Source organism: Podarcis erhardii (genome assembly GCF_964252035.2).
Source record: "Podarcis erhardii genome assembly, chromosome: 5".
Classification (NCBI taxonomy): domain Eukaryota; kingdom Metazoa; phylum Chordata; class Lepidosauria; order Squamata; family Lacertidae; genus Podarcis; species Podarcis erhardii.
This window is the reverse complement of record NC_138509.1, coordinates 101,395,336-101,417,675: the sequence shown is the minus strand read 5'-3', so window position 1 is coordinate 101,417,675 and position 22,340 is coordinate 101,395,336. Positions and strand designations below refer to the sequence as shown.

The following is a 22,340-nucleotide window of genomic DNA, read 5'->3' as shown; positions in this document are numbered from 1 at the left end:
GGCCAAGGAAGGAATTGCACACGTAACCACAATTCCTTACACACCACAGCAGAATGCCATAGCTGAGAGAAAGTTTAGGTCCATTATGGACATGACAAGGTGCATGCTAAAGGATGCATGTTTGCCACAGAAGCTGTGGGCCGAAGGAGTGTACACGTCGGTCTATTTGCAGAATAGACTGCCAACTAAAGGTGCAGAGCGCACACCATTTGAACTTTGGCATGGGAAAGCTCCCAATCTGTCGCACATACGTGTGTTTGGAAGTCCGTGTTACTTCCACGTGCCCAAGGAACACAGACACAAGCTTGACTCCAGGGCAAAAGCAGGTATCCTGGTGGGATACGCCTCTGGAGGCAAAGGATATAGAATTATGGACTTACAAACTGGTAAGACAAATGCATACCATGCGGTTTATGTTGATGAATATGGAAAGGTAGACACTAAGAACACTGTTGTGGATTCTTCAAATGAGTCAGAAAGGACTCAAGAGTTTGTATATTTCCCTTTTGAGACTCCACAAAGTACTAATCTGCCTTCGAGTGTTACAGCACCCCCTACAGGCGACGCACCAGAAGACGCAGAGGACCAGAACCCTGGCGGCACCAGAGACGAAGATGAGGACTCAGATGGGGACATGCCTGCGTTGGAGGAGGATGAGGAAGCTGATGCGGTCCCAGAACCAGAGGTCAGACGCTCGTCCAGAACCAACAAAGGTGTCCCACCATTACGGTTGTCCTACTTTGCAGGGTCGGCGTTTCCACAAGAACCTTCCACTTGGGAAGAGATACAGGAGATGCCAGCTGCAGAAGCCAGTCTCTGGAGGAAGGCCGCGCAGGAGGAAATGGATGCACTGCATCAGAACAAGACCTGGACACTCACTGAGCTGCCTCCCGGTAAGAAGGCCATTGGCAGTAAATGGGTTTTCAAGGTTAAGAAGGGGTCAGAAGGAGAAGTGCAGCGCTACAAAGCTAGACTTGTAGCACAGGGATTTTCACAGCGTTTTGGTGAAGACTATGATGAAGTTTTTGCACCAACCGTGAGGTACAGCAGCGTAAGAATGCTTTTAAGCATTGCAGCCTCCAAGAAAATGAGAGTGAAACACATAGACATTGCTACCGCTTTTCTACATGGGCAGATTTCTGAAGAAATCTATATGAAACAGCCCAAAGGTTTTGTAAAACCACATGAGGCACATTTAGTGTGCAAACTCCAGAAAGGACTTTACGGACTTAAACAGGCTGCTAGAGCCTGGAACCAGAAGTTGCATAAAATGCTGATGCAACTTGGGTACAAGCAAGGCGACGCTGATAAGTGCTTGTACAGTAAGTCAAATAATGGACAATTCTCATATATCTTAGCATTTGTTGATGACCTGATTATTGCCACAGCAAGTGAGAAAGACTATACACAGATAGTAAAACACCTTAGCAAAGAGGTGGAGGTCAAGGAGCTAGGAGATGTCCAGTACTACCTCGGGATCCAGGTGGAAAGAGAAGAGGACGGCTCATTTCTTCTCAGCCAAAGACAGAAGATCCACGAGCTGATTGAGCACATGCAGATGCAAGACGCACATCCAGTTGCTACACCGATGGCTACTGACTTCCTGAAGAATCAGCAGGATTCGAAGCAGTTGCCAGACAACAATGACTACAGGTCGGCGATTGGTAAACTTTTGTATTTAGTTACCACATGTAGACCTGACTTAGCAAATGCTGTGGGGATTCTTAGCAGAAAAGTGAATTCTCCCACTGAGCATGATTGGGCAGGTGTAAAGAGGGTGGTGCGATATTTGAAGGGTACCATGAATTGTAAATTAAGGTTACCAGCCGTCAGAGACCCTAAGTTGGTTGGGTATACTGATGCGGATTGGGCTGGGGATAATGCTGATTATAAATCAACAAGTGGTCATGTTTTCATGTTTGGTGATGGACCTGTTTCATGGGGCAGTTATAAACAGAGCTGTGTAGCATTATCTTCCACAGAATCAGAATACGTTGCAGCAACAGAAGCCTGCAGAGAGATCGCCTGGCTTGATCAACTCATAAAGGACTTTGGGTTGGTGAGAAAAGGGCCTGTCAGCTTGCTAGAGGACAATCAAAGTTGCCTGAAGCTGACGCAGAGTGAGAAGTTCCTGGCCAGAACAAAACACATTGGGGTTAAATACCACTACATACGCCAGATGATCCAGGATGGACTTGTGGAGCTATCCTACTGCAGCACCCAAGAGATGACTGCTGACATCCTGACAAAACCCCTACCAAGAGAGAGTTTCCAGAATCTACGTGTCAAGCTGGGACTCTGGGTGGTTGAATAAAGTTGTTTATGTTTTGTATAATGTTGTATTGCCTGAGAAGGGGTATGTGGGATGTAAACACAGGAGCAGTCAATGACAACATTCCTAGAGTGTACATGTTAGAACATGGGGAGGGATGTCTGTCCAGCAAGCAGGTAAACTTCCTGGGGACGGACTTCCTCCGCATGTGACCAGAGGTGGGTGTGGCCTCACCTGTGCAGGTAATGGTAAAAGCACAGGGCAGGCAGCCACTCTCTCTCTTGCCTCTTGCCTCTTGCCTCTTGCCTCTTGCCTCTCTCTCTGCCATCTTCCTTCGATGAGGAAACATCTAAGGATGCCCTCTTGGCTCCCAGCCAAGAGAGGACAGTACTATCTTGCTACAAGATAGATTCTAACTGCATGTAACCTTTTTAAGCCTGCCTACCTTCTGGGATCATATTGTGAACAGAACGTGAGTAAACTCTTTTATACTTTTATAAAGACTGTGTCGTGTCTTGTATTTTAAGAGGGAACAAAGGGGAAATTACCAGAGTAATTATTATAGAGGTTCTAGCGAACCTGTGCAAGCGTTACCGTTGCGAACTTAAAGGGGAATGTCTATAAACTCTGCTGATATTTTGGGAACTTGTTAGTACAAGTTGGATAAGGATATAATTAGTCAATATATCCTCTCCTGCACCCCAGAACATTCCCACAAATACCAAGGCGCCACCGCTGAGCTTCTCTGGCTGACCTTCCCTCCTCCTCTTACTCATTCCCCAGTTCCCTCTCCTTCGGTGTGCAACCGGTGGCTCCTCTCCATTTCTCTGGATTCTGGAATGGGGCGATGTTGCTTCTGTTGGGCTGCGGTTGCCAGGCCTTGCGCTGGAGCCGGAAGACGCAAAGTGGTGCAAAGAGTGTCCTGCTCCCCCCCAGACAGGCCGGCCTCCTTCCTGCCTCTGGCTCATCCTCCTCTCCAGCCTCTTGGCTGCCCCATCGCCTCCCGTTGCCACGTCAGCGCATGTTGCGCCAGCCTCTTCCAGGGTTTAATGAGGCCAAAACAGCTCTAGCGAAGCTCATGCCTGCTTTCTATTTTTGTTTCCACTCTCGGTGATGAATAAGCCACTGGGGGCTGTTTTTGAAAGGGAAGGGAAGTCTCCTGTGTGTGTGTGTGTTGAGAAGTTTGAGGAATGTGACCCCAAGAAAGAGATTGGCTCTGAACTGGAGCTGGGAGTCTCTGTGAGTCTTGTCTCCTTTCTTCCCGGCTGCCAAGAAGAGAGAGGAGCACATCCACCCCGAGGGTCAGCCAGGACTCTCTGCTCTCCAGGACCAGAAATTGGCAGCCACAGGGAGCTCGCTTGTTCACAGGGACTCTTGGCACGCGGAGCCTGTGTTGGGAGACGAGCCCCTCGTCTGGTCCAGGGACACCCCCCTTGCTGGCATGAGCAAGCCGGTCTTTTGGGTGGGGGGTTTGCTCTGGAAGCGGGTGGGGCTGGCTGTCAGAATTCAGGGGGAGAAGGGGAGAGGGACGGGGTCTCTCTCTCACACATCCAGATTTGGACATCCTTGTAACCATCCTCCCACTTCCAGCTTGTTGGAACAGGGCTGATTCCTCCAATTGGTCCCCCAGCCCCTGCTGTTCTCCCCTCCAGCCCATGGGGGGGGGACCAGATGACCCTTTGGGTCTTTTCCAACTCTACAGGGTTGCATTTTAACTCTCTCACATCACTCCGCTGGAAGATGAAGGGGGAGAATGAGGCCACCTGGATCCGCACTCTGGTTTATACTACATTTGCTCTTGTAAGCAAAACCCAAGTGCAAAAATGTCCCGACTATTTATTCAGCTGCGGCAACAGAGGCAGAGAGAGATGCAGATGGGAAGACTGGGCCCTTCAGCTGAAGGAGCAAGGGCTGGGCAAGGGGACCAGCTGGGCCCTAGAGAGGGGGGGGGGGGAGATGCTCTGCTTCCTCTCACAGGGCAGAAGGAAGAAATGCCACTATGAGTTTTAGGAGCAAAAGTTCAACTGGCTGCTGTGAGAAGTGCACTCAAGCTCAAGTGCACAGCAAGCCCTTAGCAAAACGGGGTGCTCAGAACATAGACAAACTGTGGAACTCCCTGCCACAGGAGGCGGAGATGATCACCAACTGAGATGACTTTCAAGGAGGGTTGTGTGGGAATGTTAAGGAAGGTAGGAGAGGATATATTGTTTTGATATGATCCCTCCTCACTCACGCTAGTGAGTAAACAGCAGAGCACATTCCCTTTGCAACTTATCGGAAGCAAGTTGATGATTCGTTACATTCCTTTAATTAAGCCACCCAGTCTGGCTTGTCCAGTCTGGATTGTTCCTGGTAAGTTTCTCCTTTTATTTCCCTCTTAAAATAATAACAACACAACACAGTCTTCTTTAAAAGTAAGAATAGAGTTTTATTCACATTGAGTTCACAGCAGTAATCTGAAGGCATTGTTTATCTTGTGGTTAAAGTGAAAAGAAGTGTGAGCTACATCTCAGGCTTTCTGCTTGTGGGCTCCATCCCATGTGAAGGTTGAGCCATGCGCTGGCGAAGAGCCAGGAGAGTCCAAGAAGAAGAACGCCAGGGGCCAAGAGGGAGATGGTTAACAAATGAAACTGATCTGTAGAAAAAGTAACTTGAAAAAAGAGATATACTTTTGTAAACCAGGAAATCTTTAATGAAAATACATTAAAAAAGAGAGGGAGATGGTTGTGTGGCCAGTCCTTTTACCTGGTCAGCTAGGGTCATGCCCATCTACCTGGTCACACACAGGGGGAGGTCACGCACAAGAAGTTCCCCCTGTCTGGAGCCACATTCCCCTGGGTGTCCACTCTTGGGAACAGGAAAAGGTTGCACTTGGCTGCTCTAGTCATAACACATCCCACAGATTGGACAAGTTAATGGAGGAGGAGGAGGAGGAGAGGGCTATGGTGGCTACCAGACATGGTGGCTGTGGTCTCCCTTCAGCCGGAGGCAGGGATGCTTCTGAACACCAGTTGCTGGAAGGGAGGGGAAAGATGCTCTTGTGTTGGAATCCTGCTTGCCGCTTCCTCACAGGATGAGGCCAGGAGGCTGGACTAGCTGGGCCCTTGGCCTGATCCAGCGAGCTCTGCTTAGCTTCTTCTAGGTGCTCTGCAGCTTGCTTTCAGGCAGGCTCCTCCTCCGCAGGAGGGCACTGCCCCCCACCCAGAGAAACTCAATAGAAGGTTGCTGTCCTTGCAGAGGAATGGTCCCATAATCTGCAAGATGGATCAGCCCACACACTGGGGTCCTTTGCTCTTCCCTCTCTGTGGGGGCTGCTGCATTGCACAGGACCTGGGGGGGGGGGTGCAGGGGCTGCCCCTCTCTCTTTCCCCTCCTCCTCCTCCTGCTCTCCTCTTCTCAGTCTCCTTCCCACCTGCCCCTCCCATTCCCCTATTCCCTAAGCCAGGACCAGCCGTGGTGTTGTGCAAGGTCGCACCCGAGTTTGCTGTGCACCCACACTTCTCCAGGTAGGGAGCCTGGCACCAAACCAGCCACGGGTTTGAGTGTTGGACTAGGACCAGGGGGGAGACCAGGGTACGACCCCCCCGCTCACTGGGTGACTTTGGGTGCCAGTCTCTCTTTCGCACCTACCTCACAGGGATGTTGTTTTCCCCCCACGGGGGTGGGGGGTCTGATCCATTCACCCAGGTCTGATCCATTCACCCAGCTCTGAGGCAGACCATACACAATCAGTTTTAAGCCATTAGCCCCAGAGCTGCCATTTTCCCCAAGCCAAAAATTTCTTTTTATCGTTACTTGACTTAACTAGAGGGGGCCCTTTGATCAGCATCCCCAGGAGATTCGCCTTTGGCCTCAGAACTTCCTTCCCACATTGTAGGAACATCAGAGCATGGGAGCAGCTCTGGAGCCCAGCATCCTGCTCTCACGGTGCCTGCCCAGATGCCTGTGGGAATCCCACAAGCAGGATTCGAACACAAGATAAATACTCTTCCCAGCAACTGGGATTCCGAAGCATCGCTGTCTCAGGCTGTGGAAGCAGAGCATGGCCAGGGTGGCCAGCAGCCATGGGCAGCCCTCTCCTCCACCATGAATTTGTCAGATCCCTCATTTAAAGCTGTCCAGGTTGGTGGCCACTGCTGTCTCTTGTGGGAGGGAGTTCCACTGCTTAACTCTGTTCCGCATGATGGAGGACTTTCTTTTCTATGTCCTGAATCTTCCAACAGCATTCAGCTTCCTCGGATGTCTGGTGTTTCTGGTGTTAGGAGAGTGGAAGAATGACTTTTCTCCACGACCGGCATGATTTGCACACTCCTCTCCAATTCCAGGGTTCCTTGGATGAAATGAATAATAATAATAATAATAATAATAATAATAATAATAATAATAATAATAAATGTATTATTATTATTGATATCCCACCCATCTGGCTGGGTTTTCCCAGCCACTCTGGACGGCTCCCACGATAAAACATTAAACATTCAAAACTTCCCTAAACAGGGCTGCCTTCAGATGTCTTCTAAAAGTCAGAGAGCTGTTTCTTTCCTTGACATCTGATGGAAGGGCTTGCTGTCCTTCTGCCAACACCATAATAGTTTCTTGTTCCAACAGCCTTTGGGGAGCAGATTGGGGTTTTTTTTTGTTTTTTTAAACATAAATGGCTTTAAAATAGTGCTGTGTTGTTGCCATTATCTATATTTTGATAGCTGGGTGTTGTTGTTGTTGTTTTTTTAAAATATATATTCTCTTTCATTCTAACCCTTTCTACACCTTTTCCAGCTTCACAATATCCTTCTCACAGAATCATAGAATTGCCATCTAGTCCAATGAACGCCTTGCAATGCAGGAAGTCCAGCCTTCTGCAATGGGACAGCAAGACCAGAACAGGACAAATCTTGCTTAGGGCTGCTACTCCTTCGGCTCTTTCATGAGGCAAGAGGCAACCTAAGGCCCGGGGACTGGATCTGGCCCAGTCGCCTTCTCAATCCGGCCCACGGTCAGTCCGGGAATCAGTGCATTTTTAAATGAGTAGAATATGTCCTTTTATTTAAAATGCATCTCTGGGTTATTTGTGGAGCATAGGAATTCATTTGTGTGTTTTTTCAAAATATAGTCCGCCCCCCCCACATGGTCTGAGGGACGGTGGACCAGCCCCCTGCCGAAAAAGGTTGCTGACCCCTGATCTTCACCTTTCACCTGTTCACCGGTTCACCTACTTCCAAACTTCTGCTCACAGACACACTTCCAGCCCCTTCCCAGAGGACCACCATTCCTTGGACTCTAAAGGGGGCAACTATGTGAATTGTTGTTGTTGTTATTAACAACAACAGCCACACAAGTCCTGGGTGTGGCTATGGGTACAAAGTCACCCTCAGAAGAGCAAGCGACACTCAAACTCATGCACATCCAATGAAGCAGAAAGCTGGAAGATTGAGAACGGGGGTGGGGGTGGGGGGAGTGTTATTGGGTTGTTGTTGTTGTTGTTTTTATTTTGATTATGTATTTTGTGGTTTTATATTCTGATTTTATTCTGAGACCTGCAGGTATAGAGGGTATATAAACTAGAAGAAGAAGGAGGAGGAGGAGAAAGGACTTTTCCATGCAGCACTTAGTTAACCTCTGGAACTCCCTAACCTAGATGGCTTGAAAAGAGGAATGGGCAAATTCATGGGAGGTTAAAGGCTCTTTGTGGCCCCCAGTCCCAATGGCTGTGCCTGTCTCCACATCTGGAGGCAGCGATGCTTCTGAGACCGCGGGAGAGGGAGAGGAGAGGCTCTTCTGCCTGAGTCCTGCTTGCGGGTTTCCCATTGAGGCCTCTGCTTGGCCTCTGTGAGAACAGGATGCTGGACTGGGGTGGGTGCTGGGCCTGATCCAGCAGCAGCCTCTTCGTCTGCCCTTATGTCTTTGAGGGTACACTTAGACACTTATGCGCTGCCCATTTCAGCTGGGTGGGGAAGGTCTGCTAGGACCAGGCCGGTGGCCCCTCGCCGCCTCCTCTTTCTCTCTCCCAGAGCTGGGTTTGAGCTGGTCCCTCGACTTCATCCCTCTTTGCTCTTAAGCAAAGGCGGCCCTCGGGGCTGGGGGAGGAGATCAAGGACGGCGTCCCGGAGCCCAGCAGGCGGGGTGTGGGGCTCAGGCAGGCGGCAGCCCCCTCCTCAGTCGCTCCCACCCACCCACCCAGCCAGCCAGCCCCCAAACGCCCTCTCTCCTCCTCCCTCCCTCCCTCCCTCCGTCCTTCTCTTTCTGTTCCAGAAAGGCGAATTCAGGAACCGGTGACGCTTCCCGCCTTTGCTGATTCATTGGTTTGGAGAGTTTAAATACAGGGAGGCGAGAGCTGGAGAGCCGGAGAAGCAGCCCCAGCCCGGGACCCGGAGCGCATCCTGCTCCGCCTCTGCAGCCGCCTGAGGAGCCACCGCCGGACTCCGCCCTCCTCCTTCAGCAGGTAAGGGTCGCCTCCCCTCCCTAAGGGGAGCTGCTGTGGGGCAAGGGGACTGTCCCGAGATGGAACCGGCTGGATTCTGTAGCAGCGACTCCTGCATCGCAGCGGGTTGGACTGGATGACCCCTGGGGACCCCTACCCGCTCTGCGATGCCACTCTGCACCTGGCAAACGGAAGGGGCGCAAAGAGAAGCGAAAGGACCGGGAATATTATCCGCGGAGCTCTAGGCGGCTGTAGCCGCGTGTCTGAATACTCGGAGCGCCCTCAGGCTCGAGAAGCGGCGAAATTCCTGTCTGCAGCGCTGCTTCTCCCGCGTCTGGGATGCTCCGAGGCCCCCTTCCCAAGAGAAAGCCGCTACCTTTTGAAGTTTTCCTCCCCGGAGAGGGCTCGGCTCGCTTTGCAAGCCCTTCCTCTGTAAACAAGGCTGTTCTGCAGGGAAAACCGTTTCCAGATGTGCCAGGGAAAGGGAGCCTGCGGTGGCGGAGGGGGGGGGGCTGACTCTGCAGAGATTCCTTCCTCCTGAAGCCACTGTTTGCTCTGGCAGAGGAACCGCGGAGCACAGGTCGGCAGCAGCAAGTGCCCCCCATTTCCGCCCCCTTCTTCTGGCTCTGGGGAGCTCAGAGGCGGCGTGGGCGACGTGCAGGATCCCACCCGGGCAGGATGCCGTGGAGTTGGAGGAGGTTCAGAAACGAGGGCGGTGGGGATGGAGCAACTCCCCGAGGAAGAAAGGGGGCAGCGGTTGGAGGTGTTCAGTTTGCAGGAAAGGTGAGCGAAAGAGGAGGCAACAGAATCATGGAATCGTAGAGCTCGAAGGACCCACCAGGGTCATCTAGTCCAACCCCCTGCGATGCAGGAATCTCGAACCCACGACCCTGAGATTAAGAGCCCCAAACTCTACCAACTGAGCTTTCACCGTGGAAGTTTGTAAAACGTTGCCTGGCAAGGAGGAAGCGGATAGAGAGAAGTTTTTCTCCGACCCTCATAACGTGAGAAACTGCTGGGCACCCCTGGAAGCTGGAAGATTCAGGATAGATTGAAGGAAGCACAGAGTTAAACCATGGAACTCCCTCCCACAGGAAGCAGGGATGGCCACCAACCAAGGTGGTTTTAAAAGAGGATGAGGCAAGTTCCAGGGGTTGCATTGCAGGGGTTGGGCTAGATGACCCTGGAGGACCCTTCCAGCTGTGATTCAGGGAGGAGAGAAGGCTAGCCTTGGCTGCCAGCCACAAGGGCCAGGGTCCTGCTTCTGAATAGCAGCTGCTGGGAGCTCTTGGGCTCGGATCCTGCTTGTGAGCTCCACTTTGGGGCAGAGAATCCTAGAAAGGGAGAGTTGGAAGGGACCCCAAGGGCCATCTAGTCCAACCCCTTGCCATGCAGGAATGGGTGACCATTGGGGGAACAGGATGTTGGGCCAGGTGGCTCTTCTATTCGTCTGCCTCTCTAACCACTTGGAAAGCACTTCAAGGTGAAGAGGGGGAGCACAACAGCCCAGAAAAGGCACTTCCAGGTCAAGATGCCCCTCCATTTGCTCTCCAACTTGGGTCTCCAAATGTTGGACTACAACTCCCATCATCCCTAGCTAGTGGTCGGGAATGATGGGGGTTGTAGTCCAGCAACAGCTGGGGACCCAAGTTGGAGAAACACTGCCCCACACTGTAAGTCCAATGCCTCCTGTGGCACCAGTTGCGCCCACCAGGCTGTCTGCCAGCCCAAAAGGATCCTGCACGCTTTTCTTTCCAAGCTGGCAGGTGGCCACATAAAACTGCTGGCTCTGGCCTGGCTGAGTTTGCAGCCCTTCCTTCTGACGAGCGGCTGCCTTGAAATGGTCTCTTGCAAGGAGAAAAGCGCTGCCCCCCCCCCAGCATGAGAGCCCTTCGCAGAACTGCAGAGTAGGATGCCTCAGTGGAAGGCCTGCAGGCGGGATTCGAACACAAGAGCAACTCTCCCCTCCTGATGTTTCCAGGAACTGGGATTCAGAAGCATCGCTGCCTCTGAGAGTGGAGACAGAGCAGAGCCATCCTGGCTGGGAGCCCCTGGCAGCCTCCTCCTCCTCCTCCTCCTCCTCCTCCTCCTCCTCCTCCTCCTCCTCCTCCATGGATTTCTCTAATCCTCTTTTAAAGCCATCTAGGTTTGCAGGCACCACTGCATCCTGCAGCAGGGAGTTCCAGAGTTTAACTAGGCGATGTGTGAGGGAGCCCTGTCCTTTTACCTGTCCTGAAATCTTCCAACATTCAACTTCCTTGTTACAGATAGGTAGCCGTGTTGGTCTGCCATAGTCAAAACAAAACAAATTCCTTCCAGTAGCACCTTAAAGACCAACTAAGTCAGTTCTTGGTATGAGCTTTCGTGTGCATGCACACTTCTTCAGATACCACTATCTGAAGTATCTGAAGTATCTGAAGAAGTGTGCATGCACACGAAAGCTCATACCAAGAACTGACTTAGTTGGTCTTTAAGGTGCTACTGGAAGGAATTTGTTTTGTTTCAACTTCCTTGGTTGCCCATGAATTCTAGCATTGAGGAAAACTCTCCTTTCCACCTTTTCTTTTTTAAAAGTCCCGGGTGCTTTTTTCACAGGGGCTTCACCCCCTTGATCATTTTGGCTGCTCTTTTCTGAACCTTCCCTGTGTCTGCGATATCCTTTTTGAGGCGAGGCAACCAGAACCGTACACCATATTTACCCTGCCCTTCCCAGCTCTCTCCTGCAGGCCTGGGGCTGGCTGGCTACTGCTGGTGCTCCTGTGATGGGGTCTCCCTGGCACCATGCGCTGGTCCTGGCCAGCGAAGATGAGCTCCTGGGCCCTGGAGGCAGAGCAGCAGCCCATGCGCTTGCCAAGACTCAGTGCTCAGCGCTGCCTCCAGAGCATGCCTTGGCTGTGCGCAATTACTGCAGCCACAAAGCCTTCTCTGACCACCAGCCTCACTCAGAGTTTCCAGCCAGGAGCCTCACCAGCGAATATTATTCCGCTCCGAGCCCTCAAGCGCGCCAGACACGCTGGGGAACATTTCAGCCTCAGGCGCTAATGAGGAGCACATTCAGGCCCAACCAAGGGAGGCAGCCTCGTAATTTTCTCATCTTGGAAGCGCTGAGCTCCGCCGGACTTCCTGGTGGATCATTTGTGGGAATGCTGAGGGTGGCAGGAGAGGAGATATTCTTTATTAATATCCTTCCTAACGTGCGCTAGCAAGATCCTTAGTAGAGTTTACATTCCCCTTCTTACACGCACAGCAGATAGCTGGTTGCAGGCTCGTGTGAGCCTCTCACTATTATACAATTCAGTCTGTCTCAGATTGAATTGTACGTTCCTGGTAAATTCCCTTTAATCCCTCTTAAAAAGAACAAAGACACGACAATCTTATTCAAAATCAATAAAAGAAGTTTACTCACATCAGTTCACAGTTGGATTCCTGAAGGCAGACTTAGTGACAAATATGTACATGTGAATCTACCCCATATGGGGGAATAATCCCAGTGCTTCTGCTATCTGAAAGCATAGCAGTCCCTAGCTAAAAAGCTGGTCCTACAATGAAGGAAGTCAAAAAGAGAGAGAGAGTGCTGCGTGACTTGTTCTTTTGTTACCTGGACAGCTAAGGTCACGCCCACCTTCTATCACATGCAAAAGGAAGGATGCTCTAGCCAGGAGGAACAGGAAGTTTCAGCTGACTGGACCAACATCCCCTTGCATGTCCACTCTAGGAATACAAGGAATGTTGTATTTTGACTGCTCAAATAATATCGTAATAAATAATATCGGGGGGAAAGGTTGGCTCTCGTGCATGTTCACTTCATCAATTCTGGCCCTCTTTGAAAAGGTTTGGGCACCCCTGGCTTACGTCCTTCTGCTCTTAACGCCTGACCTGTCTTTTCCCCGCAGGCCCCATGGATCCCAGAGGCCGTGCCCCTCTTCTGCTGCTGGCGGGCTGCCTGGCGCTCGCCCTGGCGTGGGCTCAGTGCCCCGAGGAGTGCGCCTGCTCCCGGACGGCACAGGTGGAGTGCTCGGGACCCCACATCTCGGCCATGCCCGGCCCCCTGCCCGCCAACGCCATGAGCCTGCAGGTGATCGGCACCCAGCTGACGGAACTGGGGGCGGGGGCCTTTGGCAACGCCTCTCTGCTCATCGCCCTGCGGATGGAGAAGAACAGCCTGGCGCGCCTGGACCCGGACACCTTCCGGGGTCTGCTCTCCCTCCGCTACCTGAGCCTCTCCAGCAACCGCCTCCAGGAGCTGCCCGCCGGCGTCTTCCGCAGCCTGGGCAAACTGGAGTCACTGCTGCTCTCGGGGAACCAGCTCCTGCGCCTCCACCCGGCGCACTTCAGCCGCCTGGGCGCCCTCAAGGAACTGCAGCTGCACGGCAACAGCCTGGCATCCGTCCCCCCGGGGGCCTTCGACCACCTGCCCTCCCTCCTCAAGCTCAACCTGGCCAAGAACCACCTCTCCCGCCTCCCGCCCACCCTCTTTGCCCAGCTGGGCCGCCTGCAGGTGCTGCGTCTCTATGAGAACCAGCTGGCCGAGGTGGCCCCTCGCGCCTTCGCCGCCCTCCCGGATCTGCAGGAGCTGGGCTTGCACCAGAACCGCATCCGGCGCCTGCCCGACGGGCTCCTCTCGGCCAACCGCCAGCTGCAGAAGCTCCACCTGTCCAACAACCGCCTGGAGACCCTCCCGCGGGGGCTGCTTCTGGAGCTCCCTGAGCTCTCCCGCCTCTCGCTCTTCGGCAACGCGCTCCGGGAGCTCCTGCCGGCCACTTTTGGCCCCATGCCGCGGCTGAAGGAGCTGTGGCTCTACGACAACCAGCTGGCCCAGCTGCCCGCTGGAGTCTTTGCCAACCTGACGCAGCTGCAGCTGCTGGTGCTGAGCAGGAACCGGCTGCGCTCCGTCTCCCCGCTGGCCTTTGAGGGGCTGGGGGAGCTGCTGGAGATCTCCCTGCACACCAACCAGCTCCGCACCCTCGACGGGGAGACGTTCCGGGATCTGGGCAAGCTGCAGAACGTCTCCCTGCAGAACAACCGGCTTGTCTCCCTGCCAGAGCGCCTCTTCCACAGCACGCCACACCTGGTGAACCTCCAGCTGCAGAACAACTCCCTGGAGAGCCTCCCAGAGGGCATCTTTGAGCAGCTGCCCCGCCTGAGGGAGGTCAAGATGCATGACAACCCCTGGCGCTGCGACAACGCCCTGCTGGCCCTCGGGCGCTGGCTGAGGGAGAACGGTGCCCGCCTGGGGGGCAGCCGCCCTGTCTGCGCCTGGCCTCCCGCCTTGCAGGGGCAGCCCGTTGCCGAACTGGAGGAGGAGCACTTTGGTCTTGCCCAGAGCCCAGAGGCCACCGAGGGGCCGACCATGGCCACCTCCGGCCCGGCGGAAGTCCCTGACCAGGACACGAGCCCAGAGGCGGTGATGCCCACGCGTGCCCAGCCGCCCCTGGACCACGAAGGCGGCAGCGCAGAGGCAGAGCAGGAGTTTTCCACGGCAGCCCCCAGGGTGCTCACCCCAGGTGTTGCGCCGGCCGAGGGGGGCATCTGGGGCTTGACGCGCACCCAGACGGGGGTGGTGGTCACCTGCCTGGTGGTGGGCTCTGCCTTGCTCCTGGGGACGCTGCTGGCAGCGGCTGTCCACGGGTACAGGAGGAAGGCCCGCCGGGACCTCGCCAAGGCATAGAAGGGCACTCGGGAGAGCTGGCCAACCAGACTGATGGATGGGGTCAGGGGGGAGGGCAGTGGGGGTGGGGGGAGATGCCGGGCTCTGTATCCCTTTCCCCAGACTTGCCACCCTCCCACGGGCACAACGGGCGCCCTCCCACCTGCTCTCACACACGCCCTCCTGAAGCAAGGGGGCCTATGGATGAGGCAGAGAATTGGAAGGGCTCAACCCCTTGCAACAAAGGAAGCTCTTCCATAGATCCACTCATGTGCGCCCCTATGTGGCCTTTGCAGCCCAGGCCAGCCGGGCAGGATGAGGCCCTTGTCTGTCCTGCTCCGCCAGATGCTCTGCATCCCGTGGTCATTCAGCCATGCAGGCAACCCTCCGTGGCTGGAGAGCGGGGCTGCTCTTTGGGCAGCTTTGCTGTCCCTGCCCTTAGGGAGAGGCAGCGGTGGCATAGTGGTTAGAGCGCTGGACTAGGAACCCGGGAGAGTCCAGGATTTGAATCCCCTCTTGGCCATATGATGCTCCCCTTGGGGGCCAGTCTCTGCCTCTCAGCCTCGACTGCCTCGCAGGGCTGTTGTGAGGAGAACCACACTCACTCGCTGGAGCTCCTTGGAGGAAAAGGTGCTATATAAATGCAATGAAATATATGAAATGTAATGGGTGACACCCCCTCAGGGTTCAGTCCTGCCAGAGGAGAGAAGGAGACTTGGCCCCTGGGCCTGCCTTTTGTGGGCCACTAGCCTGGGTTGAGTCTCATGCTGCTTGTGCTGAGGGAGGGTGCTCAGCCCCTGGGGGGCAGGGGAAGCTCAGGGGCTGGTGGGGGTTGCAGCAGGGGGAGGGGAGGCCCCTGCTGGGAAGCCAGACTGGGATCCCTGCAAAGTCAGGGGGCAAAAGAAGCCTGGCCGCTGCTCTCCATCTAGCTCAATGCTGGCAACTCTGGCCTGCAGCATCTCCCTAGGCTGGGGTTTGAATCCTGCCTGTGGGTTTCCCATGGGGCATCCGGTTGGCCACTGTGAGGGCAGGAAGATGGACCTGCTTTGGCTGCTCCAGCCGGCTCCTCTGATCTTATGGAACCTCCCTGTCCAGAGCAGTCTATCTCACTTCCCAGGTTCTTTGGGGCATTCAGCCACTGGAGGACGGCCGCCACTCCTTTCTCGGTAGACGAAACACTCCGGACGGATTCACTTTGGGGGCGTCAAATTCCTTGGAGAAAGAACTCTCTCTCGAAGCCACTCTGTTTGTGGAATGCTCAATAAAAAACACATGTGGTTACGGTTTTAGCCCCGACTACGTTTTGTGAACTTTGGTTGGGACTGAGGGATCCCTGCACTTCTCTTGCCCTGAAATCAAACACCCTGATCAGTGGGGGGTGGAGAGTGGGGGGGGGGTGCGGAGTGTTGCACCCAGTGACTGTCAGGCCAGGAGGATGTTTTTAGGTCTGCTTCATGACATCAGTGTACATATGGTGGTGAATTGGGTGTCAGCCACTTTTGCAGGTTGGAGGCAGGGCTGAGGCTGGTATTTCCAGGCTGAAACTCACTATATATAAACTGCTTCTCAGGCAGCCGTGAAGTTCAGGGTCCTTAAATTGCCCCCTCCAGACCAAAATCTCAGAGTGCATCAGCTCTATACATTTAAAGCACATCCGGCACACATGGAATTGAATAATAGAATTGTAGAGTTGGAAGGGACCCCCAAAGGACATCCAGCTCAGCCCCCCGCATTGCAGGAAACTCAGCTAAAGCATGACAGCACCAAGCCTCTGCTTAAAAACCTCCAAGGAAGGAGACTTCCCCACCTCCTGAGTTCTTCCCGATGTTGGGTCTCCTTTCTGGTTACTTGAATCTGTTGATTTGGGTCCTCCCTTCTGGACCAGGAGAGAACAACCTTGCTCCACCTTCCACGTGGCAGCCCTTGAGATATTGGAAGACGGCTCTCGTGCTGCCTCTAAGACACCTACTTCTCCAGGTTAATAATAATAATAATAATAATATTTATTATTTATACCCTGCTCATCTGGCTGCGTTTCCCCAGCCACTCTGGGTGGCTTCCAACCGAATATTAAAAACAAGACAGCATCAGACATTAAAAGCTTGCCTAAACAGGGCAGCCTTCAGATGTCTTATAAATGTCAGGTAGTTGCTTATCTCTTTGACATCTGGTGGAAGGGCGTTCCGCAGGGCGGGCGCCACCACTGAGAAGACCCTCTGCCTGGTTCCCTGTAACCTCACTTCTTGCAGCGAGGGAACCCGCAGAAGGCCCTCGGAGCTGGACCTCAGCTGGGTGATGGAGCTGGTTTGACTTCCAGTCCTGTGGCTGCTGTGAACTCTGGAGCCAAACAGTGGAGAATCTCCCAAGCCCCACACTTCTCCCACCAATGCGCAAATCCCTCCTGTGCTCAGGGGGCTGCTGCGGGGTCCAAGTCGAGGGCTCAGCATGCAGGGGAGCAGCAGCAGCAGGGCTGGCTCTCCTGCCCACGGGCCCAGCCAAGAGTCCTCCGGACGTGGCAGCAGGAGTGGCGTGGGGTGAGTGAATGAGTGCGTGACTGTCCTCGGTGCCCAGGCAAGCAGGGCAACTCCGGCTCCCTGAGATCCCAGGTATTGTGGGGTGGTTCCCCTCATCCCGCATCTGGTCCTTTGAAGGCAAAACAGCCCTGGGTAGTTTTAATTGAAGAGCAGCCCAGAAGTGTTTGGAGGGAAGGAATTAAGGAACGACTGGCGGTTTCTGCTGCATGCCAGGCCGGCCTCCGCATATTGCAAAATCAAACCTTCCTCTGTTATTTGCTGTTCTCCAAAAAGCGAAAAACATACTGATTAAGCACGGGGTGGGGATCCCTCTTCTCCCTTTTATTTTCTGCACCAGATAAGGCAGGAGAGGCCCTTTGTAGGGGCTGCTCTTTAGAGGAAGGCAAAACCGCTATTAACTTTCCTGCTCAGAAGCAGAAGCTGCTCAGCCTCTCCCACTCGCTCCCCTCCAGGACTGAAGGCACCAAAAGCGGTTTCCTTACTTTTAGGCAAGGGTGGAGGAAGGGGGGTGCGGGTCACCCCGGTTGTCACCACTGAGGGGGTGACAAAATGCCAGGCGGCACTCACTGCGGGGCCTGCAGTGCGCCTGAGCCACGCGTCTCTCCTGGGTCCGCTCTGCCCCAAACGGTCCACATGCCACCTCCCCCTCAGCTGTAGGGTGGCTGAGGGGAAGGAGGCAGGCAGACTCCTCAGAGACCCTGCAAAGTGTCTGACCCTGGCTCACCTGGCCCCGCCCCTGGGTGCAGGGCATGGCTGCTGCCCCAGGTGTCCAATCGGCTTGCTCCACCACTGCTTTTAGGGGCCACCCCTGCCCAGTTGCCATTCTCCCATACACACTCTAAAAAGCCCTATTCGGAATAGCAGGATTGCACAACCAGCAAAGAAGACAATCGCGCGCTAAAATGCAAAGCTGTGATAATTAATTGCACATATATTCAAAATCCAAAGAAAACTATTCAGCGTAATTAAATCAGCAAAAAAGTCTCGTTTTTACACCTCCAGCACCCCCTCCTTCCCCTGCTTGGTTCTCACAGCAGCTGACCAGATTCCCCAAAGGGAAACCACAGCAGGATTCGAACACAAGAGCAACACTCTCCTCTCCTGTGGCTTCAGAAGCATCGCTGCCTCTATCTGTGGAGGCAGAGCAGAGCCATCCTGGCTGGGAGCCATCGACAGCCCTCTTCTCCTCCATGAACTTGTCCTGGGATACTTTGAGAGAGATCTTTTTGAGAGAGGCAGCTTGCCAAACCCTGGGATGGCAGGGCTGCTCTCGGCAAGGGCAGAGTCGTGTCCACCCCCCCCCCCCGCCGGGTGCCTCTGCTACCTCCAGGCAGTCCCTCCTGCTGCCTCTTTGCCCAGAGGCCAGTGCCCTCCCCGCCCCCTCTGAGGCCACCACCGGCCCTTGCCCGGAATCTGCGGGGACCCAGGACGGGGCCTCCGATAAGCAGGACCGCCAGGTCCGTCCCTCTTGGCGGGTCAGTGACTTCCCATCTTGGCTGGCAAACACTGCAGAGCGAGAGGCTTTTCTGGCAGGCAGAGGAGGGAGGACGGCACCATGGCTCTGCCTGAGGGCCTGGACCCGCCCAGGGTAAGTGCCCAGGGGTCCCCCGAAATGGGCAGGAGCAAACCAAGCCCCCCTTTTAGCAGAGGGTGGGGTGGGCAGGGCAAAGGGGTCTGGGCTCTCAGTTGAGGGGGTTCTCTCATTGCTGGGCATGGGGAGAGCAATGGGTCTCCTCAAAGGTCACCCTGGTGGTGGAGGGTTTTAAGCAGAATTAGGGGGGGGGGATACTGAAGCTGTGATTCCTCCATGGCAGCACAACTGGGCTAGATGTCCCTCCCACCCACTCTACAATTCTGTGATTTGGGTGCGACTGCTCAGATTTGAGCCGTGCCAGCAGGGAGTGAGAATCCGGTCTAAGGCCATTCCTGCGCCAGATATGTGAAGCATGTCAGAGGATCCTGGGAGCTGTAGTTTGTGAAGCGTGCTGGGGATTGTAGCTCTGTGAGGGCTAAACTACTGTCCCCATTGGGGGGTGTGTGTGTGTGTGTGTGTGTGTGTGTGTGTGTTTTAGGGGCGGAACGCACTTTGAACGTGCTTTAAGGGTAAGGCAGAGGCTGGTGCCCCCTGTGCCATTGCACAAGGACGGTCCAACATCACGTGCCCCGATTTGTTATGGCAGGGGGTGTGGGCAGAGGGAAGCCCCCCAGCCACAGGCTTACAGGAAAGGCAGGGGGAGGGGACCTGGTGCCCTTGTCCATCGCTTGCATTAAAAAAAAAAAATGAAATGCCCTCCTCATTCTCTGCATGGCGTCAGAGGCCTTTCCCAGCAAAGAAATGAGGATTTTCCCCCTACAGCAAAAAACCACCAATAGTGTCTCTCACATATGTAGGAAGACACAGGGCTCTTGCCAGCAACTAAGTGCCCCCCCCCCCGGGGGGCAGAAAAAGGCCCCAGTCAGTGACACTGATTAGCAGTCGAGGCAAATTATTCATTATCATCATTTCATAAAATGTCTACACTTCTTAACTGTAAAAACACACACAAAACCATCCACACCCTCAAAGTGGTTTACATAAAGATGAAACTATAAAATCAAGAAAAGTTTACAAGAACAGTTTTAAAACATATAAAAAGTTAAAATACTGAAAGAGCTTTAAATTCACACCAGCTTTTCAAGCATCTGGACAGGCTTAAATGTTTTTAGACAAGAAAGTTTTTAGAAAGGTGTTAAAAAGAGACCAGAGAAAGTGCCTGTGTAGTATCAAGTGGCAGGGAGTTCCAGAGGGTAGGGGCTGCCACTTCTACTTCTTTCTTTGGCGATCCCTCATAGCTGAGTAAGATTGTCTTCCATGAACACGGTTTTAACAGTGAGTCCGTAAGTGACTGTGGAGGCCAATTCTGGATCCGCACCTCCTTCCACAGTGGGCAGCATTTTCTCTTTAGCCTCCTGGGCCAGCCTGGCCTCAGCGCTCTCCTGCGCTCAGTGGTGGAACAGCATATCCTCTCCTGCCTTCCTCAACATCCCCGCACTTACTGGCCTTCCTTTACCTTCCTCTCCCGCAGGGCAAATGGGTGGCCGTCGGGCACTTCCTGCTGCTTTGCCTCTCGGCCTTGGCACAGCCCGGTGGCCCAGCGGTTCCCTGCCCGGCTCTGTGCCAGTGCTTTGGGAACCTGACCGTCTTCTGCTCGGATGAAGGTCTGGAGGACATCCCCGAGGGGGTCCCCGCCAGCGCCACCCAGCTCTTCTTCGTGGGAGCCCCCCTGTTCTCGCTTCAGAGCGGGGCTTTCGCCAACAGAACCGGCAGCCGCCGCCTCGCCAAACTCGCCTTCCTGGGCAGCCCCCTCGAGTCTCTGGAACGGGCGGCTTTCGAGGGGCTGCCGGAGCTCCGGGAGCTGGAGATCTCGTCCAGCCAGCTGAGCGCTCTGAGCGGAGAGGCCTTTCTGGGCTTGGCCAACCTCAGCACCCTCGCCGTCAAGTTCAGCCCCATCAAAAGCCTGGAGACGGAGCTGTTCAGCAACACGCCGCGCCTAGAAGCCCTCCACCTCCAGGGGAACGAGGTCGGGTCTCTGCCCCAGGACGTCTTCCGCCCGCTGTCATCCCTCAAGACCCTCACCTTGTCCCAAAACCACCTCGCGGAGCTGCTCGCGGAGGTCTTCGGTCCGCTTTCGGCCCTGCGGGTGCTGAAGCTGAGCGACAACCGCCTGGCTGGCCTCTCCGCCGGCCTCTTCGGCCCCCTGAGAGAGCTCCGGGAGCTCTTCTTGGACGGCAACGCCCTGGCAGAGCTGCCCGCGGGCACCTTCGCCCCGCTGAGCGCCCTGACGCGCCTCCACCTCCAGCACAACGCCCTGGAGCGCCTGCCAGCCGCCGTCTTCTCCGCCCAGCGCAACCTCACCTTCCTCTACCTGGACGGCAACCGCTTGGCGGAGCTGCCCGACGGGCTCTTCCAGGGCACCCCTCACCTCGCCGAGCTCTCCCTGGCGGGCAACCATCTCCAGTGCATCCCGGAGGGGCTGTTTGGCAACCTGGGCAGCCTGGCGTTCCTGGGGCTATCGCACAACCGCCTCACCCACCTGCCCGCCGGGGTCTTCAAGGGCCTGAGCGCCCTTGCCAGGCTGCAGCTGAGCCACAACAACCTCACCGCCCTGCCGAGGGGCGTCTTTGCCAACCTCACCACCCTGGAGGCTTTAGACCTGTCCCACAACCAGCTGGCCACCCTGTCGGAGGGGGTCTTCGAGGGCAACGTCATCCTGGCCAACGTGGCCCTGAAGGGCAACCCCTGGACGTGCGACTGCCACCTGGCCCCCCTGAAAGACTGGCTCCAGGACACGGACCCCCTGATCAACGCGCGGGCCTTGTGCAGGAGCCCGGCTCACCTGCAGGGGCTGAGCCTGCCGGCCGTGCAGAAAGAGCAGCTGGTCTGTCGGCGGGGCCCCGCGCCCTCCCGGTGCCGGGCGGAGCCGGGGATGGAGGAGACCTCCGCGGAACCCAGCGCCCGCCCTCCGTGCGCCTACCAGGATCCGGCAGGTGCCATCCACCTGGCGTGCGACCGTGACGCTTGCCACCAGCTTAGCCTGAGTCTCCCGCCGGGAGAGAGCCTGCAGGAGGCACGGCAGCGTTTCAGCAAGGACTGGATCCTGGACTCGGGCTGCGGCGCCGTGAAGGTCCGGGTGGCTGTGAGCATCGAGCCCCTGCCCGGAGGGGAGGCGGTGGCAGACCCCTCGGAAGCCCCCTGAGGCCGGCATCCCCTGCCCTCCGGAGAGAGGGGGCTCCAGCCCCACCTGAGCCGTGCTGCATCCTCATTGCAGGGCTGTCGTCAGGACGTGCTTGGTATCATCACAGACGCTAACAGAAACAGAAGCCTTTGTGACCCAAATCAGGCTTTGTCTATGTAGTTTGATCTGCGGGTCTCCCCAGGATCCCAAAGGTCACCCAGTGGGGATTCTGAAAGCATGGATCCACTGCCTCCCAAGGCAGGGTGGGGGTCTACGTCTTGTAGCATTTGCTGCCTGAAGCAGCAATTATATATTCTGTCACTTTCATTTCATATAATAAACCAAGCTTTCTTTATTCCTTTTGTGTGGGAACTTCTTGTGGGCATGGGGTACGGGTAAGCACACATTCATAACTGGGCATAGGTTATAACTCCAGGAAAATATAGTAGTAGTAGTAGTAGTAGTAGTAGTAGTAGTAGTAATAATAATAATAATAATAATAATAATAATAATAATAATAATAATAGATGAAAATGGCCCACACAGTATTTAACACCTACCAGATTGGCGAAAATGTCTAAAAAAGAGAAAAAGGTATGTGTTGTGTTGGAAGTGTAATGAAATTGAGGGATCTTTTATTAACATGTCCTGTAAAATAATTAAGGAATATTGGGAAACTATATATAATGAATTTTAAAAGATATTTTAAAAACTTTCCCCCAAACACCTGACATTTTTTTCATGGGGATGATAA

The 22,340-nt window shown here is 54.6% G+C and overlaps 2 protein-coding genes across 2 annotated transcripts; both read left to right on the top strand.

The window, feature by feature from the left end:
- The first annotated feature begins 8,509 nt into the window (after positions 1–8,509).
- On the top strand, positions 8,510–14,403 carry LRRC15 (leucine rich repeat containing 15). Its single transcript, XM_081862514.1, has 2 exons — positions 8,510–8,711; positions 12,584–14,403. The coding sequence occupies exon 2, from the start codon at positions 12,589–12,591 to the stop codon at positions 14,356–14,358; it is 1,770 nt and encodes a 589-aa protein (XP_081718640.1). The 5' UTR covers positions 8,510–8,711; positions 12,584–12,588; the 3' UTR covers positions 14,359–14,403.
- A 3,953-nt stretch (positions 14,404–18,356) lies between these two features.
- Positions 18,357–21,620, top strand: CPN2 (carboxypeptidase N subunit 2). The gene is made up of 2 exons (XM_081862516.1): positions 18,357–18,459; positions 19,937–21,620. Exons 1-2 carry the CDS (start codon positions 18,427–18,429, stop codon positions 21,605–21,607), a joined length of 1,704 nt encoding a protein of 567 aa, XP_081718642.1. The 5' UTR covers positions 18,357–18,426; the 3' UTR covers positions 21,608–21,620.
- Positions 21,621–22,340: the final 720 nt, after the last annotated feature.